At 36.2% G+C, this 20,982-nt stretch overlaps 1 protein-coding gene across 23 annotated transcripts in view; it reads right to left on the bottom strand.

Moving 5' to 3' along the window:
* EPB41L1 (erythrocyte membrane protein band 4.1 like 1) overlaps positions 1 to 20,982 on the bottom strand; it is a 225,865-nt gene that overhangs the window by 4,353 nt on the left and 200,530 nt on the right. For 9 of the 23 annotated variants that reach the window (XM_070744806.1, XM_070744802.1, XM_070744804.1 and 6 more), the window contains 7 exons: positions 10,276 to 10,383; positions 8,726 to 9,112; positions 7,683 to 7,769; positions 7,240 to 7,320; positions 6,100 to 6,153; positions 2,679 to 2,774; positions 654 to 734 (listed from right to left, as the gene is read on the bottom strand). In XM_070744806.1, the coding sequence (XP_070600907.1) occupies positions 654 to 734; positions 2,679 to 2,774; positions 6,100 to 6,153; positions 7,240 to 7,320; positions 7,683 to 7,769; positions 8,726 to 9,112; positions 10,276 to 10,383 (894 nt within the window). Of the gene's footprint in view, positions 1 to 389; positions 735 to 2,678; positions 2,775 to 6,099; positions 6,154 to 7,239; positions 7,321 to 7,682; positions 7,770 to 8,725; positions 9,113 to 10,275; positions 10,384 to 10,999; positions 15,845 to 20,982 lie in introns of those variants that run through there. The other 14 variants (XM_070744819.1, XM_070744818.1, XM_070744823.1 and 11 more) reach the window with 7 other exon arrangements.

The following is a 20,982-nucleotide window of genomic DNA, read 5'->3' as shown; positions in this document are numbered from 1 at the left end:
GTGTTGCCAGTTTGACACCCCTGTCTTAAAGTATTTGCATGGATACATAAAAGGTGGTGGAAGGTGGATACAAGATCTGCAATCCCAACTTGTATTTCCTCTGACTTTCATATGTTCAAGCAGAAGAGTGCTGAATCTTGTTATAACAACAGCCCCAAACATACAGAAAGCTGTGTATTTGCATCAAGCCATGACAAATACATCAGTTCTCCAAGCTAAATATATGGATGTTAGAAACTGTTAAGTGTAGGACAAGTTTTTAGGTGAGTACCTGAGCAGGCACGAGCAAGGAAAGATTTGGGGGTTGTGATTTTCCTAACCATTTAGTATCATGGTTACCCGCAGGTACATGTCATAATTCTATCAGGAATTCAGTGCACACACAGGAATTCTAGGACTTGACTTTATTACCCAAATTTCCATTTTTTTGCAGCAAAAAACTAAATGAAGCTAAAACCGCTTCCATTACACTAAAGAGTCCAAAAATACAGATGGGCACATTGCTGGATTTCATTTTAGCAGTTAGAGGCCTCTTTCTCAGGCTGCTTCTTAAGTTCGTCATACAACACTTTCTCTCTTTCTTCCTGCCTTCCTGTCTTGAACCATAACACTTCCATAAATAAAAAGGACAAGAGTTTCGTTCAACTTCATACTTGGTCTTGATCCACATCTTCATCCCCCGTTATGATGATTCGCTTTTCTATTCTGGTTTCAGAAAATCCTCCTTTCACAGTCTGGAATAAAAAAAGAAAATGAATACTCAGTACGATATTGTAAATCTCATGTCTTAAACTGTTCTGAATGACAGCTTTTGCTTTACTGGGGGCACAAGAACTCTATGAGTAATTTGACACAGGGTGCCAAGTTTTGCTTAGTCATGATTTGTTGAAAATCAACAATTGGCTACCCTAGGCAATATTACTGTGACATTAAAAGTACAATGCCTAATAAGATAAGATTATAGTTTAGACTGAAATTTATGACAAGTATTCCTTTTTTTACAAATACTCTCTTGGAAGTAAGAAAATAAGCTACATTTAATTCTAGGAGAATATTAGACGGCTTGTGACCCACTAGGTCAAACGCATAGTTCCCTCTAAGCTGAGCAGTGAGCAATCGCTCACTTAAAAATCATCATCAACTCAGAGTTTTCCAAACTTGCCCAGAAGCCGAGAGGGAAAGAGTGAGAGGGAAGGAGAGAGAGAGGAAGAGAGGAAGAGAGAGAAACAGATAGAAAAAAGAGAGGAAGGAAAAGAGAAAGAAAAAGAATGGGAGAAAGAAAGAGAGAAAGAAAATCAAAATCTAGTTTGAAACTAGCTCAACTATTTAAGTGGCATTTTGATATTGATAGAGTTGCCCTATTATGAGCTCGCTGTTATAGAGACACAGTACAGTATTTTATTTTGAAATTCTCTGATGCAAAACAGGGTGGGTTTTTTATTTGTTTGTTTGTTTGTTTGTTCATTCATTCATTCATTCATTCATTCATTTATTATTTCTATGCCGCCCAGTCCCGAAGGGACTGCCGCTCAGACACTATACTTTTCCACCCACCCCCCAAAAAAATTAGAGGGAACACTGGTCAAACCTTCAGAGACTTTTCCTTATTTAAACAGAGGAACAGAATGACTAAGGGTAAAAAAAGAGCAGAATAGCTTGACTTGACTGCAACTGATTGCCCTCCGGCAGCCAGTGATAGGGAGTGGTCTACATAGCCTCTAAAGGGCTAGAATGGGAGTTATCTGCCCGATCTCCAATAGCTAAGGGAGCAGCCAGCCTACTTAGCCTCAAAGGACTATTTATTTATTTATTCGATTTTTATGCCGCCCTTCTCCTTAGGCTCAGGGCGGCTTACAACATGTTAGCAATAGCACTTTTTTTTTAACAGAGCTAGGCTATTGCCCCCACAATCCAGGTCCTCATTTTACCCACCTCGGAAGGATGGAAGGCTGAGTCAACCTTGAGCCGGTGATGAGATTTGAACCGCTGACCTTCACATCTACAGTCAGCTTTAGTGGCCTGCAGTACAGCACTCTACCTGCTGTGCCACCCTGGCTCATTTAACTTTAACTATGCTGGGCCTATCTACGGAATCATTGGGTAGAGGCCCAGCAGCATGAAAGCATTGAAACGTTAGCATGCCAAATTTGAATGCCAAGAGAATTGTGGATACTGGATTTTGGAAATACTCTGTAAATTGGCCAGTGGTGAAATTCAAAAATTTTCCCTACTGGTTTTGTGGGTGTGGCTTGGGGGGGCATGTGACTGGATGGGCATGGCCAACTTTTTCAAAACTTTTTTTTAGAACTGGTAGTTTAAAATGCTTTAAAAAGTTTTTTAAGTTTCGTCGATCAACCGTGACAATCAATTGCTGGAAAAAAACAAAAACCCAGTTTTTACCACCAATTGGGTGAACAAGCCCGAACTGTTAACATTTCACTCCTGAAATTAGCCCATTGAAAAACATTGGTTCAAAACTGTTGCCCTAGGATACCCTGTTTTTCCCAGTTAAAGATTAAAGACACACAAATTTTAGTAGTATATAGATGGATGTGATATTTACAAGAGGTATGTTGTGCTTCTTGTATAGAATAAATCTTTTCCTAGTTCATGGGAAGTGAAATGTAAGTCTGGGCACAGGAATAAGCTAATATTCTGTGCTCCTGTACTGATCTTACCTTGGTAACATGGGTAGTTGTGGAGGTGGAGAGGGTTTCTGCCGTGGCGCCAAAAAGGCTGGTGAAGGCTTCTTTGCCAACAGCACCACTGGTAATCTATAAACATGTGCAAAACATGATCCACATCAATAGATTTACAGTTCTTCCAAAACAGAAGTCATAGGCATGGTTTACGTTATGCATCCTGATATTCGGCTTTCACAGTTGTGAAGAGAAAATTTATATTGCTTCAAAGAAGATCATAATCAAATGAGGACAAATAAATGGAACTTCTTACAGACTGTTAACTTTAATTCAACTTAGTTCTGAGAAATTATTTTTTTTAAAGTGTTGTAAAATTAAAAAAAATCATCTTAACAATGTAGTCAGAAGGGGACATGGTCAGAGTCACAGTGGAACAGCATGAGTTGGGGGGGGGGTTCGAAATAATGGTGTTTTTCAGGATACTCATCATTTTGATTTTGAAGTGAAAAAATTGGTTGGGAAGTTTATTAATTTTTTTCTTTTGGGGGGAAGTATTTTTTTCTTTTAAAATTTCTATTAACTTTTTAAATAAGAGACTGGGTTATATTTTTTTATTCCTATTTTTTTCTTTGAAGGGATCTTTTGTCTAGGTTGCTTTTTTATTTCTCTCTTTTTATATATATATATATATATATATATATATATATATATATATATATATATATATATATATATATATTTCTATTTGGGGGCTTTGTTATATTTACTGTATTGAGATAACATGAACCTAAAGATTGTGATTGTTCTTTTTTCTTGTTATTTTTTTAAAAATTTTTATCTTCTATTTTTCTTACTTTTTTCTTTTGGGGGGTTTATTTTTTACCATGACCGGGATTGATGTCTATTATAAATATTGAGTGGAAAATGAATAAGAAGGCAACTCTACACCTTTCAGTAGCAGCGAGCCCTGCAGCACAGAAGACATCAGAGGCAGAGTGCAACAAGAGAAGATTAATTCCGAATTAAAAGGCTTGTTACAGCTAATGCACCAAGATTTGACAGAGGTAAAGGATGAAGTAAAAAAAGCAAATGAGAAAATAGAGAAAGTAGAAGATGAAGTTGAGGAAATGAAAGAGATGATGGGGAAGACAGAAGAAAGAATCCAAAAAGTGGAAGAGAGGAGTGACCAAATTAAGAAAAAGGTGGAAGAGAGAAATTTGACTACAATGATTTCAGGGGGGAAATCACAAGAGGGCAATCATAACATATTATGAGGTTAGATTAAGCTGTCTATTACCTATGCCTCCAAAATACTGAGGAGGAAGAAGAAAGAAAAAACCTACCAGAATTGATAGCGGAGATGTTAGCAGAACCAATAATGGAAAGTAAAGAAATTGTTTTGAATAAGGTTGATGAAATATTCAGAGTTCATACAAAATATGCTATGAGACATAATTTACCAAGAGAAAATTTACATTGGATTCAAGAATAAAGCAGTGAGAAGAAATACCACAATAAAACATACAATGAAAGAAATAGTGACTTTAAAGCAAATTCCCTGAACAGTGATACTAGAAAAGTGTATCAATTTTTGATTAAATCTTTGTTTAAAAAAGGAGTGAACTTTAGATGGTTAATACCCAAAGGATTATTAGTAAATTGGCAAGAACACAGACATACCGGTAGATTGGATACCTTGTTTAAGTGGACTTATTTTATTATTAATATTTTGAGTTCTTAGACGAAATGAAATTCAATGAAGAAAGGAGAAAAGTCAAGAAATAAAGAAAAAAAGAAAACAGTGGAAAATTACTATGAACAATCATACAAACAAGAAAACATAAAGGAATAATGAGAATGCTCATATATCAAAAATCCCAGAAAATGTCAAAAAGAATTTGGAGGAAAGAATATCAATGATGGAATTAATAGAAGATATTAAAACACAGAAGAATGATGAAATGCTGGGACCTGATGAATTACCAGCAGAATTTTATAAAATACTACAAATATATTAAATTGAAATTATGTTAGAAGTATTTAATGATTTGTTACTGAAGGCCAAAATCCCAGTTTCATGGATAGAAGCATATTTAACTCTTATTCCTAAAGAAGACCCTGACTTACATAACAAATAAGAAATTATAGACCACTTTCTTTATTGAATATGCATTATAAGATTTTTGCTTCAATCATGGCAGGACAGTTGAAGATATTATTGAATGAATTTATTCATTTTGATCAAAATGGCTTCTTACCTAAAAGACAGATAAGATATAATATGAGAATGATCTTAAAACGTTGGAATACTATGATGTACATTGCAGAAAACAACTTGAATTATTGTTTCTAGATGCACAGAAGGCCTTTGACAATGTTAATTGGAAATTTATGACATTACAATTAGAAATGATGAATTTCAGAGAAAATGTTTTGAACATGGTAAAAACAGCATATAATAAACAACTGGCAAAAGTGATGGTAAATGGTGAATTGACAGAGAGATTCAAGATAGAGAAAGGTACTAGACAGGGATATCTTCTATCTCCACTATTTATTTTAATATTGGAAATATTAAATAGAAAAATAAGAGAAGATAAAGAAATAAGGGGAATAAAAATTAGAAAAGAATATAAATTACAAGCTTTTGCAGATGATTTGGTGTTTATTATGGAAGATCCAATAGAGATTGGCCCTAAAATATTAAGACAAATAGAATATGGTTAAAAATTAATAAAACAAATTGAAAATGATAGTGAAAAATATGATAGAAAAACAAAAGAGAAAAGTGGAAGAAAAAATGGGCATCCAGATAGTAAAAAAGATTAAATATTTGGGCATATATTTAACGGCAAGATGCATAATGATAAAAGGAGATAACTATAATAAATTAAAAATGCAAATTGAAGTAGACTTGAAAAAATGGAAGAATGTACAAATGTCATTAATGGGTAGAATAGTGATAATTAAAATGAATATATTGCTGAAAATATATTTATTTCAAACAATTCCAGTTGTTTCATGTAAATGTTAAATAGGAGTGGACAAAGAGATGAGATGTCAGGTACTCCATATATGGAAGGGGCCTTGGGTTAGACTCTTTTCCAGCTACCAATACTGACTGGAACAACTGTAGAAAGGGAGCAACTACTGAAAAACAGTGCCCCCTCCTCCCAACTCCTAAACCTGTCCAGAAGAGTACCAAAACTGCTGGCATCAAAAATTGCTGAGATGTACAGGACAGACACTCATCCCGGTTACTCCAAAGATCAATTAAAGGTCCAGAATCACAACTTTAATGGCATCTGAATAATAATATGTTATTTCCTATGTATTTAATCGTTCCAGGATGAACTGTGAATGTCCATGCTACAATTATGTCTTTTTCAGGTCCAGTGAAGTATTATCTATCAGATGTACTATTTCTGTTTCAGAGTCTTTTGTGTCAATGACTTACGGGAGAAATGGAGCGAAGGTCCGAAGTGCCTTTTGTAGGTTTGGTACTATGATCCTGGAAAAAAAATATTTATACTGTTACTTATAGGTCTAATCAGACAAAGGAGGATAGCTGCTCAAAGATGTAAGGAAAAATCATAGGTTTCATCCACTAATTTGTTCAGGGAAATAAAAATATTTATTCTAAAGTATAATCTACTGAATTCCAAAAGGCAATAGGTGAGTAAAATTATCAGTCACTGGGATTCACGGTTTCTATCTATAACATTTTAATCTTATTCAAATTACTTAAGAAGTTCCCAACATGTTTGCATTTTTTAATGATTATTTATTGTCAAACTAGGAATAATCCAGTGCTTACTAAAATGTGACATTTTAGTACATCACTCATTAAGGAGCTATATGAGAGATGGCCAGAGTTGTCAAGCACCCGGGGCCATGATGGTGAACCTATTGGTGAACCATTATGCCATAGGTGACACATGGAGCCATATCTCAAGGCACATGAGGCATTGCCCCATGTCAGCTCCAGCTGTTTTTCAGCCTTCCAGAGGGCAGGGGGAGGCTGTTTTTGCTTTCCCAGGCTTCAGGAAAGCCTCCAGATCCTGGGGAGACCTGCATATATCTATGGAGAGGGGCGGCATACAAATCCAATGAATGAATGAATGAATGAATGAATGAATGAATGAATGAATGAATGAATAAATGCACCGGGGGGCGGGGCAATGCAGGTGGAGGGCAGTGCATTATGGTGGGCACACCTATGCACCCTTTTGGCACCTGAACAAAAAAAAATTTGCCATCACTAACCTAGGGTCATCTCTCATGAATATAAGGACCACAGTCAAGATGAACTCAAAACAGAAGGAATTGGGAAAAGACCAATGCCTTTCATTTTGCTTTCCCTTTGTTATTCAACATTGGCCAAGAATGGTGGTGGTTACAGTGGCCAGGAGAGTTGGAAAAGGACTAAGTGCAAACAGTCTCAAAATGGAACTGAGATGGCAGTTGAAGTGACTGCTGATAGCAAATATAGACAAGACAGTCCCACATTCACCCTGGGTCACAGAGGGGCTAAACTGAGAATGCTACAATGGTGACAAATGGCCAGGAACTAATGAATTCCCTATGAATAACTTACTAAGGTGGTAGATATAGTTTCTGGGCTGACAGTGTGAGAAGTGGTTACTGCCTCTTTTCCATCTGTAATGGTACCATCAACCTGAAAAATGAAACAATAAAAGTCAACGAAAGTAGAGCTGTTAAATTCACATTCTATTTAATTCTATACAAATTAATTAAAATATATTCATATAAGATAGTAAGGTACTTCAATCTAGTCTTCCATTCATATGTTATCTTAAAACTTGATTATAGATTGAGCATTTCATGTCTTTAAGATGTATTTAAAAACAACAAATGATGTATTTAAAAATAACATGGTGAATATATCACTAGAATATGTCAATTATTTTTCCACCATCAATTTTAGTGGACTTTTTTGCCTATGGACCTGTGAAACACATTTGTCCTTCACTTACAGCAGAAATTTCAGTGTGTAATAAAGTAACAGTTGTAAGTTACCTGTGTAATTTCTGTTGTACCAATTCTGTGTTGCACAGAGTTGTCTGTTTCCACTTTCTTTACAATTTCTGATTTCTGATTGAAGGACTAATAGAGAGATTAAAAAAAAGATGACAATCCAAATATTGTTAATTAATGGCAGAAATGGCTATTTTGTGAACAGTCATTTTCCTGTCCAAAAATATGCCTTTAAATTTTCATTTTGTCAGATGTCATGGTTAATCAAATAATTCTTGCCGATTTAAGCTCAATAATTTTATTCCAGAGCACATATTTGATTATAAAAGGCTGACTGAAAGTGTATAAACTATATCATGTGTTATTTCTATAAAGATGATAATCTGGAAAAATGAAATTAAAATTCAAACCGGCAAGAAAGTAAAGCACTCCAATGATTTGAGTAAATAGTATTTTAAATCCTGTTTTTGAATATAATCTACCCATTTCAAATGCAATTTCACTCACTACAGAAAGAATTAAGCCATTTTGCTCTTATAAATCCATGACATTTGCTTAATTTTAGAATTTTACATTGTTTCCTTCATATGTTTTCTTCCAACTTTGACCATTGTTTTAATCAATTTGGAAATATTTTAATAATACGGTATCTGTTTTTTGATTTAAGGGAATCAGAATAGCCAATTGTCATTTGATTCAGCTATAATGCTCATTTTTAGTTACATTATACATAAATACCAAGCATATTTAATGCACATATTATTTGTTGAATTCATGCAACACAGAGAATACACCTAATACAACGGAGCAGCCAGGCAAATGCAGTGGGTTAAAGTGTGATGTAACGTCATGATTAAAGAAATCACAAATGCCCCCGGAGGACAAGCATGCATTTGAATGTCAGAAACAATCATGCAGACAAGACAGTCACATTTATAAAGGTAAAATGTTTTAAAAGGCTATTAAGAAGTGGGTATGTTCTTTCAAATATGAGACGAACACCTGATCAAGCGGTGCAAATGCCAAGACATATTACTGAAATGAAGACATTTAGACACATCCGTGCATTGTGTCTTCTTTTGTACCTCTTCTGGGGTTACATGATAAACCTTATCTTCATCCATCGCATCACCATCTTCCTTGGGAGTTGGTCTGTCAGATTCCTCAGTAGAAATCTGACCCTCTACTTCTCCCTCACTCTTTTCCTTATCAAGCTCAGGGAGACTCCGCGAGAAATCTTCAAAGGCTGCACTTTGGTAATCACCAATGACAGTGAAGTCCACCTCAGCCTCGAGGCTGGAGGTTGAGCTGACAGTGATGCTGGAGCACTTGCGCTCGATGGCCAAATGGTTGTCTTTCAGGAAGACCGAGTCTCTCTCTTGGTCCTGGTCTTCATCCCCGGTATCACTTTCAGGAGCCCTGTGCCGAGGCTGCTTAGATTTCTCCTCTGTGCCCTCCCTCAATCCCGCTCTCTGAATGAGACAAAAGGGAGGGAAGAAGCTAAGGCTCTAAGCACTGAATGGCAGATGGTAGCCATCAGAAGCAATGAAACAGAAAAAGGGTGAAGAAAAGCATCAAAGAAAGGGTTTCAAACACATCCCAAAAATGATCACCCAAACTCGTTTCACAGCAAATTCTCTACAGGGAGGAGACAAAGTAAAAGATTGTTTCGTTCTATTTACAAAATTGCCAGGAGGAAATAAAGTTTGTGATTTTGAAAATATCAATCCGGATAAATGATTGGATATTTTATATGTAAAGGAGGTGTGTGCAAAAGAGCAAACATTGTAAGATAATTAAAAAGAAACCCAGACGCTCACTGATAGTTAGGAAAGGGTAGAAAACATTCAAAAGGAGAGGAAAAGAAGGAAGGAAGAAATAGGGAGAAAAGTTTAAACAGAAAAGGTGAAAGCTAAGATTGAATCTTTGCACATATTGCAGGAAAAAGCATTTGTCAATTTCACTGAGATCAAGTCAACGTGCTTTTTTTTCGGACCCTTTATTATTTGTACCTCACTTCAGTTTTTACAAGGGCTATCTGTCCTGAGGCAACGTAACATTTGGATGAAAAGGGCTTGTGTTGTGAGTGCTCTCATCTTGTGGCTGAGAAGCCATCAGAGCAAGCAGGTTTTCATGTTCTCCAAGCAGGATTTTAATCAGTGTAATTGACAAGAAAAATCAGAACAAAAGAGCTCTTAAGCTCTTCTTTGAGGGCTACATATATACCTCTCAACTGCATTACAGTTTTTACTCAGTCTGGCCCAATGGTTGGTTTTCAGCATAATATTAAAGTATTATTCATTTACAGAATCTTCTCTCTGTTAGGTCCTGAGCCAAAAAAGTAATTTAAATCGATGAAAAGGAGCCCTACTGAAATAAATATTACCTTTTGTCCAGATTCAGGCATGTTCAGAGGTATGAGAAAAGATATTTGAAACACAGATAGGAATATATTTATATATGCAAGCATCAAATATATCTACATAAATATGTATAATTATACAAATATATGTAGATATAGATATATATAGCAGCTTAGTAAGCAAGGAGAAGGGGTGGTGGTGCATAGCTCTCCATCACTTAGGTTGAGCTTTTACACCACAAACACAAGCAGTTAGTAAAACAGCACTGAGACCTGAAGGGCCACTGGAGGAGTAGCCTTTAAACTTCCTTCTTTCGGAAAGGCTTTTACTGATAGGCCTGACAAATCCTTTTCTTCCCAAGTTGGTTCTTGAAATTTGCTCTAGATTAGAGAAAAGGGATTAGTTTTACGGAGCAGAAAGGAGTTTGACTATTGCTTTACTGGAGCAATGTGAAGCTCTTTGGTCTGTCAGCCAGCCACTAGCTTGTCAAGAGCAGAAAGAGGAGAAGAGCTCACAAGCCAAGCCAGAAAGGGGGTCAACATTAAAACGATGCAAAAAGGAAGAAGCTGGAAGCATGAGGATGTGGCTGCTAGGGGTGTGCTTGGGGGTATGGTTAAGGTATAAAGCTGTAGGCATGTCATCCCCTCCCACCCTACCATTGAGCAATTCCATTCATCATACTCTTGCCTAGTTTCAAGTTAGCAGCTGGCATTCTCTCGTAGCAAAATCTTTAGAAGTTTCCCCCCCTTTTTTCTCCCTCTCTGTCTCTCACACACAGAAACACTTCAAAAGCTGATGAGCTGCCTGGGCCAGAAGGTTTGCATTCAGTAACTGAGCCAGGTCACACATACACACACACATAAAGAAAGGACAAGGGATGCAAGCAGCAGTTTTCAACCAATGGCCATGTTTAAAGCCATGGCACATGATGCATAAAGACGTGTCACACAACATGCTTTATGAACTTTCCAGTGGGACAGTTCATGTGGGAGTTACCACGGCTTCTGCCAAAGTGATTTCGCAGCCAGAATCAGGAGAAGCCAGTTCAGCTTCTCTTTCTCCTCCTTGCTCAGATCCAAGAGAAATATCTTCCTTCCAAGATGATAGCTGAGATGGTTCTCCCTCACTTGTTCCTTGATTTTCAGCTAGGTAGACCACGTCTGATGTTCCTCCAGGGTCTTTGGCTTTGCCATCTGAAGGTTGCAAAGCCACTGTTAATTTTGCACAGTTATTTTCCAAAAATGTATCTTTGTGTAGTTCTACATTTGATGCATCTTTTGGTAACTCACTGTCAGGACAAGTATCATGGAATCCTGTTAAGGCAACATCTGGTTCATCAGAAAGTAAATTGTACGTTTCACCTTGTTCAAACATCCTAATTTTAGAAGCTACGGTGTTTTCTTTATTTCTGGCACTTTTATGCTCAATAAAATCCTTTGAGCTCTCTTTGGATGAATCTGCATCCTTATGCTTTTGAGATGAAACTGTACTACACCCTATGAGTTTGAGTTGTCCCAGATTGGGTTTTTGTTTACTATGTGTAGTTTGCACAGGTTTCAGGTCCTGCTTGATAGCATGAGGAGGTTGTGAATATTCTTTGTTCCATTCAGGTGACTCAATCTTAACCGACTGTGTAGTGTCAAGTTCTTCTTTGGAAAAAAAATGACCTTCCAATTCTGAAGGTTTAGAACCAACTACAGAGGCAGACTTTAATAATATTGTATCCCTAGATGGCTGCTTCAAGCCAGAGGTTGCACCCTGAACTACTTCATCTGGATTTAAAGTTAAAATTATATCGTGTGACTTTGCAGTATTATCTTTGGTCAGCTCATCCATTTCATAGAGCTTATCTTTAGCTAAGTCCTCCCATTCCGAAGTATTCTCAGCCACCTCTTTTAATTTTGGGAGTTCAGCCAATTCTTGGAATTTATATTTAGTCATCCCATTTAATTCATGAGACTCATTTCTGTCATACTCTTCAGCCTTGGGGGATCCATATTTAGCTGTTTCTCTACATTCTGACATATTATGTGAATTTGATGGTTTATTTTTAGCCAAATCTTCTGACAGGGTAGACTTATCTTTTGTTATCTGATCCTGATCACTAGCATTAGCAAAGGCTCCATTTTCCATTTCTTGTTTGCTTATGGCTGGACTTTTCAATTCAATACTTTCATCTTTGGCTTTCTCTGAGTCAGGAAGTTCAGCTTTGGTGGAATCTTCAGATCTGATGTATTGATTTTGGACTAGTTCCTCACCTTCTGATAGTTTGTCCTGAAGCGGCCAGTTTAAATCATGAGTCTTTTCTTGGGCTAATTTTTCTGGTTTTGTTTCTTGTGATATATGTGAATCTCTAGTTGAAATTTCTGTAGAACAGGAAAGCTGCTGTTGTGAGGAATTCATGGTGGAGTCCATACGTTCTATGGCTTCTATCTGAAGAAGTATTTCAGTAGCTTCCATTTCTTCTAACTTATCTCTTTTGCTTTGATTTTCTGATGTTTTTAATATTATGCTCCGTGTTCCTGTGGCAGTATCGGCTTTCTTCTTATCACATTCTCTTTTCCCTTCTGGAAGACTACTGTTATATGTTTCATCAATTCCTTTCTTATGCTCATAAGAAGGATAAGCTGTTGCCTCTTTTGTGGAGAGTCCAGATTGTAACTGAGGCACTGATAATGCGGTTATGGAATCCCTTTCACAGGCTTCATCTGTCGAAGAATATGCGCTGCATTCCTGATCATCTTTGATTCCATAATCATTTGACTCTATAGGAACATCTTCCCCTGAAATTAATGAATGAACTTCTTTCTCCTTTGAAGACTGTATGTTTATGTCACCTGCAGTCTTGGACTGCTCTGACTGGAGAATTGTTTCACTGATGTCTGACATTCCTTCACAATACGTGGATAAGAATGGAAGCACATTTTCTCCCTCTCTCTTTCCTATAACCAAGGCAAGACTAATGCTCTTCTGTTCTTCTATTTCGCTTTCTTGCCTCGTTTCAAAGGCACCATTCTTTTTTGGGTCAAGTATTCCCTTGGTCTCATTATTTGTTTCATCTGTTTCTTCGGAATCCAAATAGATGATCCGTTCAGCAGCAGAGGATGCTATCTTATCACTTAACTTCACTTTAGTTTTAACTGAGTCGGAATCTAAGGTATCTTGGAGAACTTCCTTTTCTGTTAAGTTCAAAGAAGTCCTATGTTCGCTTATTAAAATTCTGTTTTCTTTTTTGGGAGACTCTGGATGAAAAGAGGCACATGTTGGTCCATCTTTAGATTGGAGCGGGCCAGTAGCTTGCATATTTTCAGCGGAGGCTAGCACTATGTCCTTTATTTTGTCTTTCTGTTCTTCTTTCTTCTCAGGTTCACAAGAACCAAATGGTGCTGTCTCCGTTTTATTGCTTTCCTGTTCTCTTTCCCCAGGAGGAAGATTTTCTGTCTCAGAAGATTTCTTTCTGTAATCTTTCTCATTCTTAGCATCTTCCCATAATGATTCAAAATCTTCTGGGCTGGCTATTATTTTGGCTTTTCTGTGAACCTTTATTTTGCTTCCCTCCTTTCCTTTTACCTCTTGCTTTGTTGCTGCTTTGGCTACCCCTACTGCAGTGGGCTCTTTTGAGAAGTCCAAATCTTTCTGCTTTCCCGAGACATCTGCACTTGATTCTTCCTTCTGGGTCTTAATAATTTGTTTTAATGCTACCTCCTCCAGCCCAGAAGTTCCTCTTTCTATAAAAACCCAATGCTCTGAACCCTGCATTGTAATTGGAGCAAGAAAAATTAGCATTAAACATAAATTACTCAAATAGATGATAATTAAATAGATAACAAAGATCCTGATACAGCATCATGCATTATTACACAGGAAACGAGTACATAAATCTTTCCTTTATCAATTGGATGGTAACATCTCAAAGCTGAGATCAATTGAGAATTAAATTTTAACAAGTACATTCTCTCCTTTTCTAGTCACCAACATCTGTAAATATGCCTAATATCATTGCAACAGTATAATTTGATTACTGTAGTTTAAAACAAACATTTTTAACCAATTGTGCACTAGTATTTTGAATTAAATTATCTCAGAGTACTCTGGTAAGTTTTCTGGATCCATATTTTTAATGATAAATAATAAAGAGTCAGGTTTTGGAAATGAACAACAGTACTTTTATAGCTGTTTTGCATTCTGTTGAAGTTGTATATGGTTTTAAATTATTTGATTGCCTAAGAGATACATAGGAGTTTTTGAAAGGAGGTTTTTAATTACAAGTATGTTTACGGCGGAATTTTCTGATAGCATATATATGCATTTATGCATCTACTTTTTAATTGTATGATATACCAAAATGCTGTAAATCAATTATACTTTAATTATTTGAATATCAAAGTTTGAATATAGTAGATTATAATTAATGCATTTCGCATCAATTTCACTATAATAGTTTTTTTTTTACACTTACTTTATTATGAACACCAAGGCTTTTTATATGCATGTCCTAATCTTATTTGGGGCGTTGGGGCTAGATTTGGCTTATAAATAACAGAAAATAAATAAAAATATAAAATAACTGAAATAGGATATATAGGTTAATTATATTTAAATTAAGCCCTACTTAAATTATATACAGTAAACAGATCAACTTAAACTATAACAGTCATCTGATGTGTTTCTGGATTTCTCCAGAGGTTTCTTTGTACATCATTTTCAAAACAAGTGGGCAAACCTACAGGAAATTATCAGATCAAAGAGAATCCCTTTGATTCACTGAATCAAAAACAAAATTTTAAAATGAAAGCATGATAAAAATTTGCACTAAAAGAACAAATAATTTGAAAGATGTTTTGCAAAATTAAAATTATATATCACAATTAGAGCTTCACGTGATATTCTGCTTCACTGAGAAAATCTGAATAAATTCATCAATTTATAAGAAGCAAATTTATATCCAAACCAGTTCAGCGTAGGGGGGGGGGGGGAAACAGACTAGTTTAGGATTAAGAAGACAAAATTAAGAATGTAAGTAAAAACTGCTATACCAATCTTTTTTTGCTTAAGAAAATCAGGCATACTGTACAACAGAGCAATAAGAAGCCTGGAATATATTACATGAAACAGCAATACCAAACTGTTTGAATCAGTGTTTCTCAACCTCTGCAACTTTAAAGTATGAGGACTTCAACTCACAGAATTCCCTCAGCCAGCATGGGAGTTGAAATTCACATAACGTAAAATTATAGAGTTGAGAAACTTTGGCTTAAATAATGATGGTTTGCAGTTATTAGATGTTTTGTGTTATTTAAATCCATCACCACTATAGCATATTCAGCCAAAATTAAGTCATCTCTATGTAACAAGCATACAGTATGTAAGGAGCAAATACTGAGAATAGTGTTAGAAGAATGAAGAATAACAGATAATTAGATTGTTACTCTTATGTACGGTACTTTGTTTCACAATGGTAACACTAGCATGTACAGTATTCCTTACTAGTTAAAATATTTTTATCTGCTTAAAAATGTTATTAATAGTTAATACATAAGATGCAAACTGTAATAATAGGATCTTGAGAGTAGCATCACAAAAGCATCACATTTTGCAAGTCTTCCAATTGTGACTCTAATATTATACAGGTACATTATACCACAATTTATTACTGTAAGAGAAGCTTGGCACCCTCATTATTTTATCTGTTACACACTGCTTCTAATATTTATATTAGTATTCCTCTAATATTACTTCTAATAATGCTAATGCTAAAGCTTCTGATTCTAGTTTCTTTTGATTCTCTAAAACAATCACAGATAATTATACAAATATGGAATGATTCCATAATACTAAGTAGCCACCTATATTTGGCTATGAGGATATTGTTAATTTTTTAGCAAAGCAACTTCCTGCCAGCTTCCCACAATCAAAATCAATGGGGAAACTGGCAGGAAGTTGTAAGACTCAGGTTGGGCAGGCAGCTCAGTGTCTGCTGCCTAGTGGGGAAGGATATAAGGGAGTGATCGGGAAGGTGTGTGGGAGTGTGTGAAAAATCACATTGCAAGTCGGGAAGGGTGTGCAAGGGTGGATGATGCATGCGGCACAGAACAGAGAGAACACACAAGAATGTGCAAGTGGCTGATGTGGTGCAGAAGACTTGCAACCTTCCCTGTTGGCTTCCCCATTGACTTTCTGGGGAAGCCAAGAGGAAAGAATTTAAATAGCAATGAGTCCCAGTTATTGTTAACCAAACTCCACAGTCATTAAGCAAGACAACTTCCTGCTGGTTTCCCACAACTAAAGTCATTTGGGGAAGCCAACAGGCAGTTAAGTGGTGGCTGCTGGATGGGGGAGAGTGCAAGGGCATGTGTAAGAGGCATGGTGCAAGTTGGGGAGGATGCACAAGAGTTCAAAGGGGTGCATGATAAATACAACATTGGCTAGGGAGAGTGCACAGGGTATGAAAGGGGCTGGCATGGTGAGGTAGGGGAGACTTACCCCAGTGACTTCTGACCCTCCCTTCCAGCTTTCCCATTGGCTTTCTGGTGAAGCCGACAAGGAAGGTTGCAAATAGTGATCACATGATCCTGGGGTACTGCAATTAGTTGTAAGTGCGAACTGATTGCCAAGTTCCCAGATCATGATCATGTGACCAAAGGGGGGTACTGAGATAGCTGGAATTCCAAAGACTGGTCTTAACCACCATTCGTTCAACATCATCATAATTTTGAATGCCGCTGAACGAATGGACCTAGGTTGAGGATCTCCTGCAATTAAAAACAAAGTGAATTTAGAGTAAACACAATACTTCCTGGACCAGTTACATGGATATGTCCAAATATCAAGTTCATATGAGAATCTGATTAATTATATGACTTGATTCTTACATTTTTAGACATGCACAAGAAGCTACTAGAATTACAGAACGATGTACCAAGTTATAAAAAATATTATATAAAATATAACCTAATTTTAAAATTCAATTTTGCTTTGCATCAAAGCATTTTACATTAGGCACAAATTAATCTACAGGTAGCCCTCCACTTACGACCACAATGGAACCCCAAATTTCTATTGCTAAGCAATATAGTTGTTAAGTGAGTTTTCCCCCATTTTACAACCTTTCTTGCCAGAATTGTAAAGAAAATCATTGCAGATGTTAAGTTCAAATGACCCTGGGACACTGCAACTATCATAAATATGAATCAGTTGCCAAGTGCCTGAATTTTGATCAAGTGACCATGGGGATGCTGCAATGGTCGTAAGTTTGTGAATTGGTCGTAAGTCACTTTTTTCAGTGCTGTTGTAACTTGAAACAGTCACTAAACAAGTGGTTGTAAATCGAGGATTACCTGATGCAGAGCATGTTTGTACAAATAATACTATCCAAATTAAACTATTCCAGACTTGCATAAAAACATATGTACATGTTTTCATATCATTAAATGTTCAGATCTATAGTTCACTACAAATACATAACAAAAAACTGCATTGCAACACCTAAACACTGCTAAAATTCTTTAAAAACTAAATTATTATCCAAACATTAATTTTATATGTGTGGCCAAGAAATTTTATACAAGAATTAATATACATTCCTAACTCAGTTTATAGGAATGTAACAGTTACTTTCTTCCATATCCCATAATTTTGAAGGGGAAAAAACAGATAAGGTATATATTATTTAGCTTTGTTCATATAGATCAATATGCTGAGTTAGGTAATTAAACGGTGTCTCTTTGTAACTGAAACTGACAGTTGCCTTGACTGAAGGTAGTTACTCAGTCCTAGTAAATTCTAATTAAACAACAGCATTTATATTGGCAATTTTAAATGATAGTTTGAATTATTATTGTCTTAATGTGCATACTTAGCTACAACTATGGTTTATAATTCCACAGTCACCAAATTCAGAAAATATACTAAGCTAAAACAGCATATTCTGGCATAATATGTATACAGTAAACCAAATCAATATCAATGTACTGTGAAATTTGGTAGATTCTAATTGTTTGAAGGACTGATTTAATAACAATGACCAGTTTCTTTTGATTTTTACTTAGTATAACTGACAATCATGTCACTAATTTGTGAAAGAGGTTTAAAAATCTTGGCTTAGCAATGTGTGTGAATAAAACAGATTAAAGAATTTTAACTGTTTAGTAATCCATAATGTAGCTGTTGGTTCCATTTCTCTATAATCCAACTTTTGAGAGTGATGTTATTAAAGCTCTATATGTTTCTTTGAGAGATGGGGGGAGGGAACATCTCAACCTATGCTATAAACCACAATCTGAAGTCACAAAAGTTGTTAGTTGTTTACTTTCAATTCTAAGATAGGATGCAAACTGTAGCAGACCGGGAACTAGCTTTTGTTATGCTGCTTTTGAAAGTAATTACTGGACCAGACCACACCACCACATTTCAATATCCGTGCCATAATATCACTGCCATGTCACAATTGACATGATATTTGACAGCAGGCGAAATGACAGAATCTTCTAGCTACTCTATATTCCTGTTTAAGTCTATGCACCAAAATTTTAACCCCATCTCTTATTTTTTATAAGCTACTTGGGTTATAAAAGCGAGACAATATCTGTCTGGAAATGTAAGATTTGACTTTCTTTTGCTAATAGGACAATTCAGAAAAACAGAACAGCAGCCTTGCTATATTGCGGTAAGGCTGTTCTCTGCTTCTGCCACCAGATGTCTCAGATTTTATTTGTTTGAATACAACATCACTGTGGCGATAACACCTTTGTGGTTAAGTATATGAAAAACAAAGTGACCAAAATGGATGTCTCCTTGAATGAAGAAAGGTCACTATGTTTATATGTTTGAAATACTCAAGTGTTTCCAAAGCATTATATTAATACTTTTGTTATTTGGTAGCATTAGCCAAATTTACAATAATGTTTTATTTCAATGCTCTGCAGAAAGATTTCCTTTGTTGTGCAGGCTTATTATACATAGCTGATGTATTCCTTGAAACATACGGAGTATCTTTTCAAATGAAATGCACATACCATAGTTTTCAATTGTGTCCAGCCAAATCATCAATCTGGCAAAAATCTTCAGAATTCAGACAGCATTAGATAAACCTTCACTCACAACTTTTTAAAAATCAAACTGGTCTACCCTTGCTGAATTAGGTATAAGTCCTGTATTCAGGGGCCTCCAACCTTGGCAACTTTAAGACTTGTGGACTTCAACTCCCAGAGTTCCTCAGCCAACTCTGGGAGTTGAAGTCCATGAGTCTTGAAGTTATCAAGATTGGAGGCCCCTGCTATATTTTATCACAGTGGCAAATCAGATGTTCTCTACAGAAACTGCAGGAAGGAAATGGAGGCATACATCTCTCCTTTAGTTTCCCTGCAATTGATATTTGGAAACATGCTGCTATCCATAATTGAGAATTTGAAAAAGCAAAAAAGAGGCACACGTAATTTGCAGAGCACACTGTGGATTCTTGTATCTCCATTAATTGAAATGAATAAAGTATCACGTTATCTTTCACTGAAGCACATTTTAGTACATACTGGTGGACTTTCCCGAAACGCTGACATCAAAAACATTTGGAGATTTAAATGCTGGAATTGTAATTACTTTGTAATGATTCATAACTTTTCTAGCATTCCTCGCAGCTTAGATACACCCAGATTTTCTTGCTTCAGATAAATTCTAAATGAACCTCTGATTAAATGAACTTGGTTCATCAAGTTCATCAGGTTGATCTGCCATGAATACCACAAGCTTAAATGACAATAAAAACTGCATCGAACCGATTTTGAAAGAGCTCAGCCCTTAGAAAGTATGAGTAGTAGTATTATAGCCCATATCTACTTCTAGGAAAGGAAACAAAAAGAAAAGCAGATATAGAAAAGAGAGAGAAATTGAAAGAGTGGTGATAACCTCAGGAGAAGAAACAAGGCTTTTCTGTATAAAAGATTCCATGATTAAGGCAGCTCCATGTTCAGATGACAGATCCTCTGGAGAATCCTCTTCTGACATCTATTTCAGCAGGGGAAACCCAAAACCCCCCAGGCAAAGAGATAAGGGACAGAGAAAAGAGACAAAGGAGAGACAGAAAAAGAAGCAGTAAATAAAGTATGGAGAATCACTCTGCATTTACTCTGAGCTAAATAACTTTTCAGGAAAAGATTCTTTCAACTCCCCTCTGACCGCAATGCCTTGACTTTCAATCGTTTTTTAAGTGACTGTTCAAAGTTATAGTGGCACTGGAAAGTCTGATTCACAAACCAATCCTTGCACATTCCCAGTGTCATGGGATCAAAAATTGGTTGCTTGGCATCCAGTATGTAGATCCTGAGGACATGGGATAGTCATTTACGATCTTTTTAGCCAGCTTCTGGCAAGAAAGTCAATCAGAAAAGCCAGACTTGCTTAAAGATCACATGATGCACTTAACATCTACAGTAATCGTAAAGTTTTGTGTGACTCTCTTAACAACCTAAATTCTAGTCAGTTATGGTCATTAAGTCAAGTTATATGTCATTTGGCGGGCCCCACAGAAAGAGCCTTCTCTGTGGCGGCCCCGGCCCTCTGGAATCAACTCCCCCTGGAGATTAGAATTGCCCCCACCCTCCCTGTCTTTCGTAAACTACTCAAGACTCACTTATACCGCCAGGCATGGGGGAGTTGAGACACCTTTCCCCCAGGCTCTTTTATACTTTGTTTTATGTTTGGTATGAATGTGTTGTTTGGTTTTTTAAATAATGATAGGGTTTTATATGTTTTTTAATATTACATTTGTTCTACTATAATATTGTTTTTATTATTGTTGTGAGCCGCCCCGAGTCTTCGGAGAGGGGCGGCATACAAATCTAATAAATAATAATAATAATAATAATAATAATAATAATTATTATTATTATTATTATTATTATTATTATTATACCTGCATTAATTATGACTCAGCTGCTGAACTCTGCTATTCCATTTTCTCTTTCTACTGGAATACTTGAAGACAC

The sequence above is a fragment of the Erythrolamprus reginae genome, chromosome 3, assembly GCF_031021105.1.
Source record: "Erythrolamprus reginae isolate rEryReg1 chromosome 3, rEryReg1.hap1, whole genome shotgun sequence".
NCBI lineage: Eukaryota > Metazoa > Chordata > Lepidosauria > Squamata > Dipsadidae > Erythrolamprus > Erythrolamprus reginae.
This window is presented reverse-complemented; position numbering and strand designations above follow the sequence as displayed.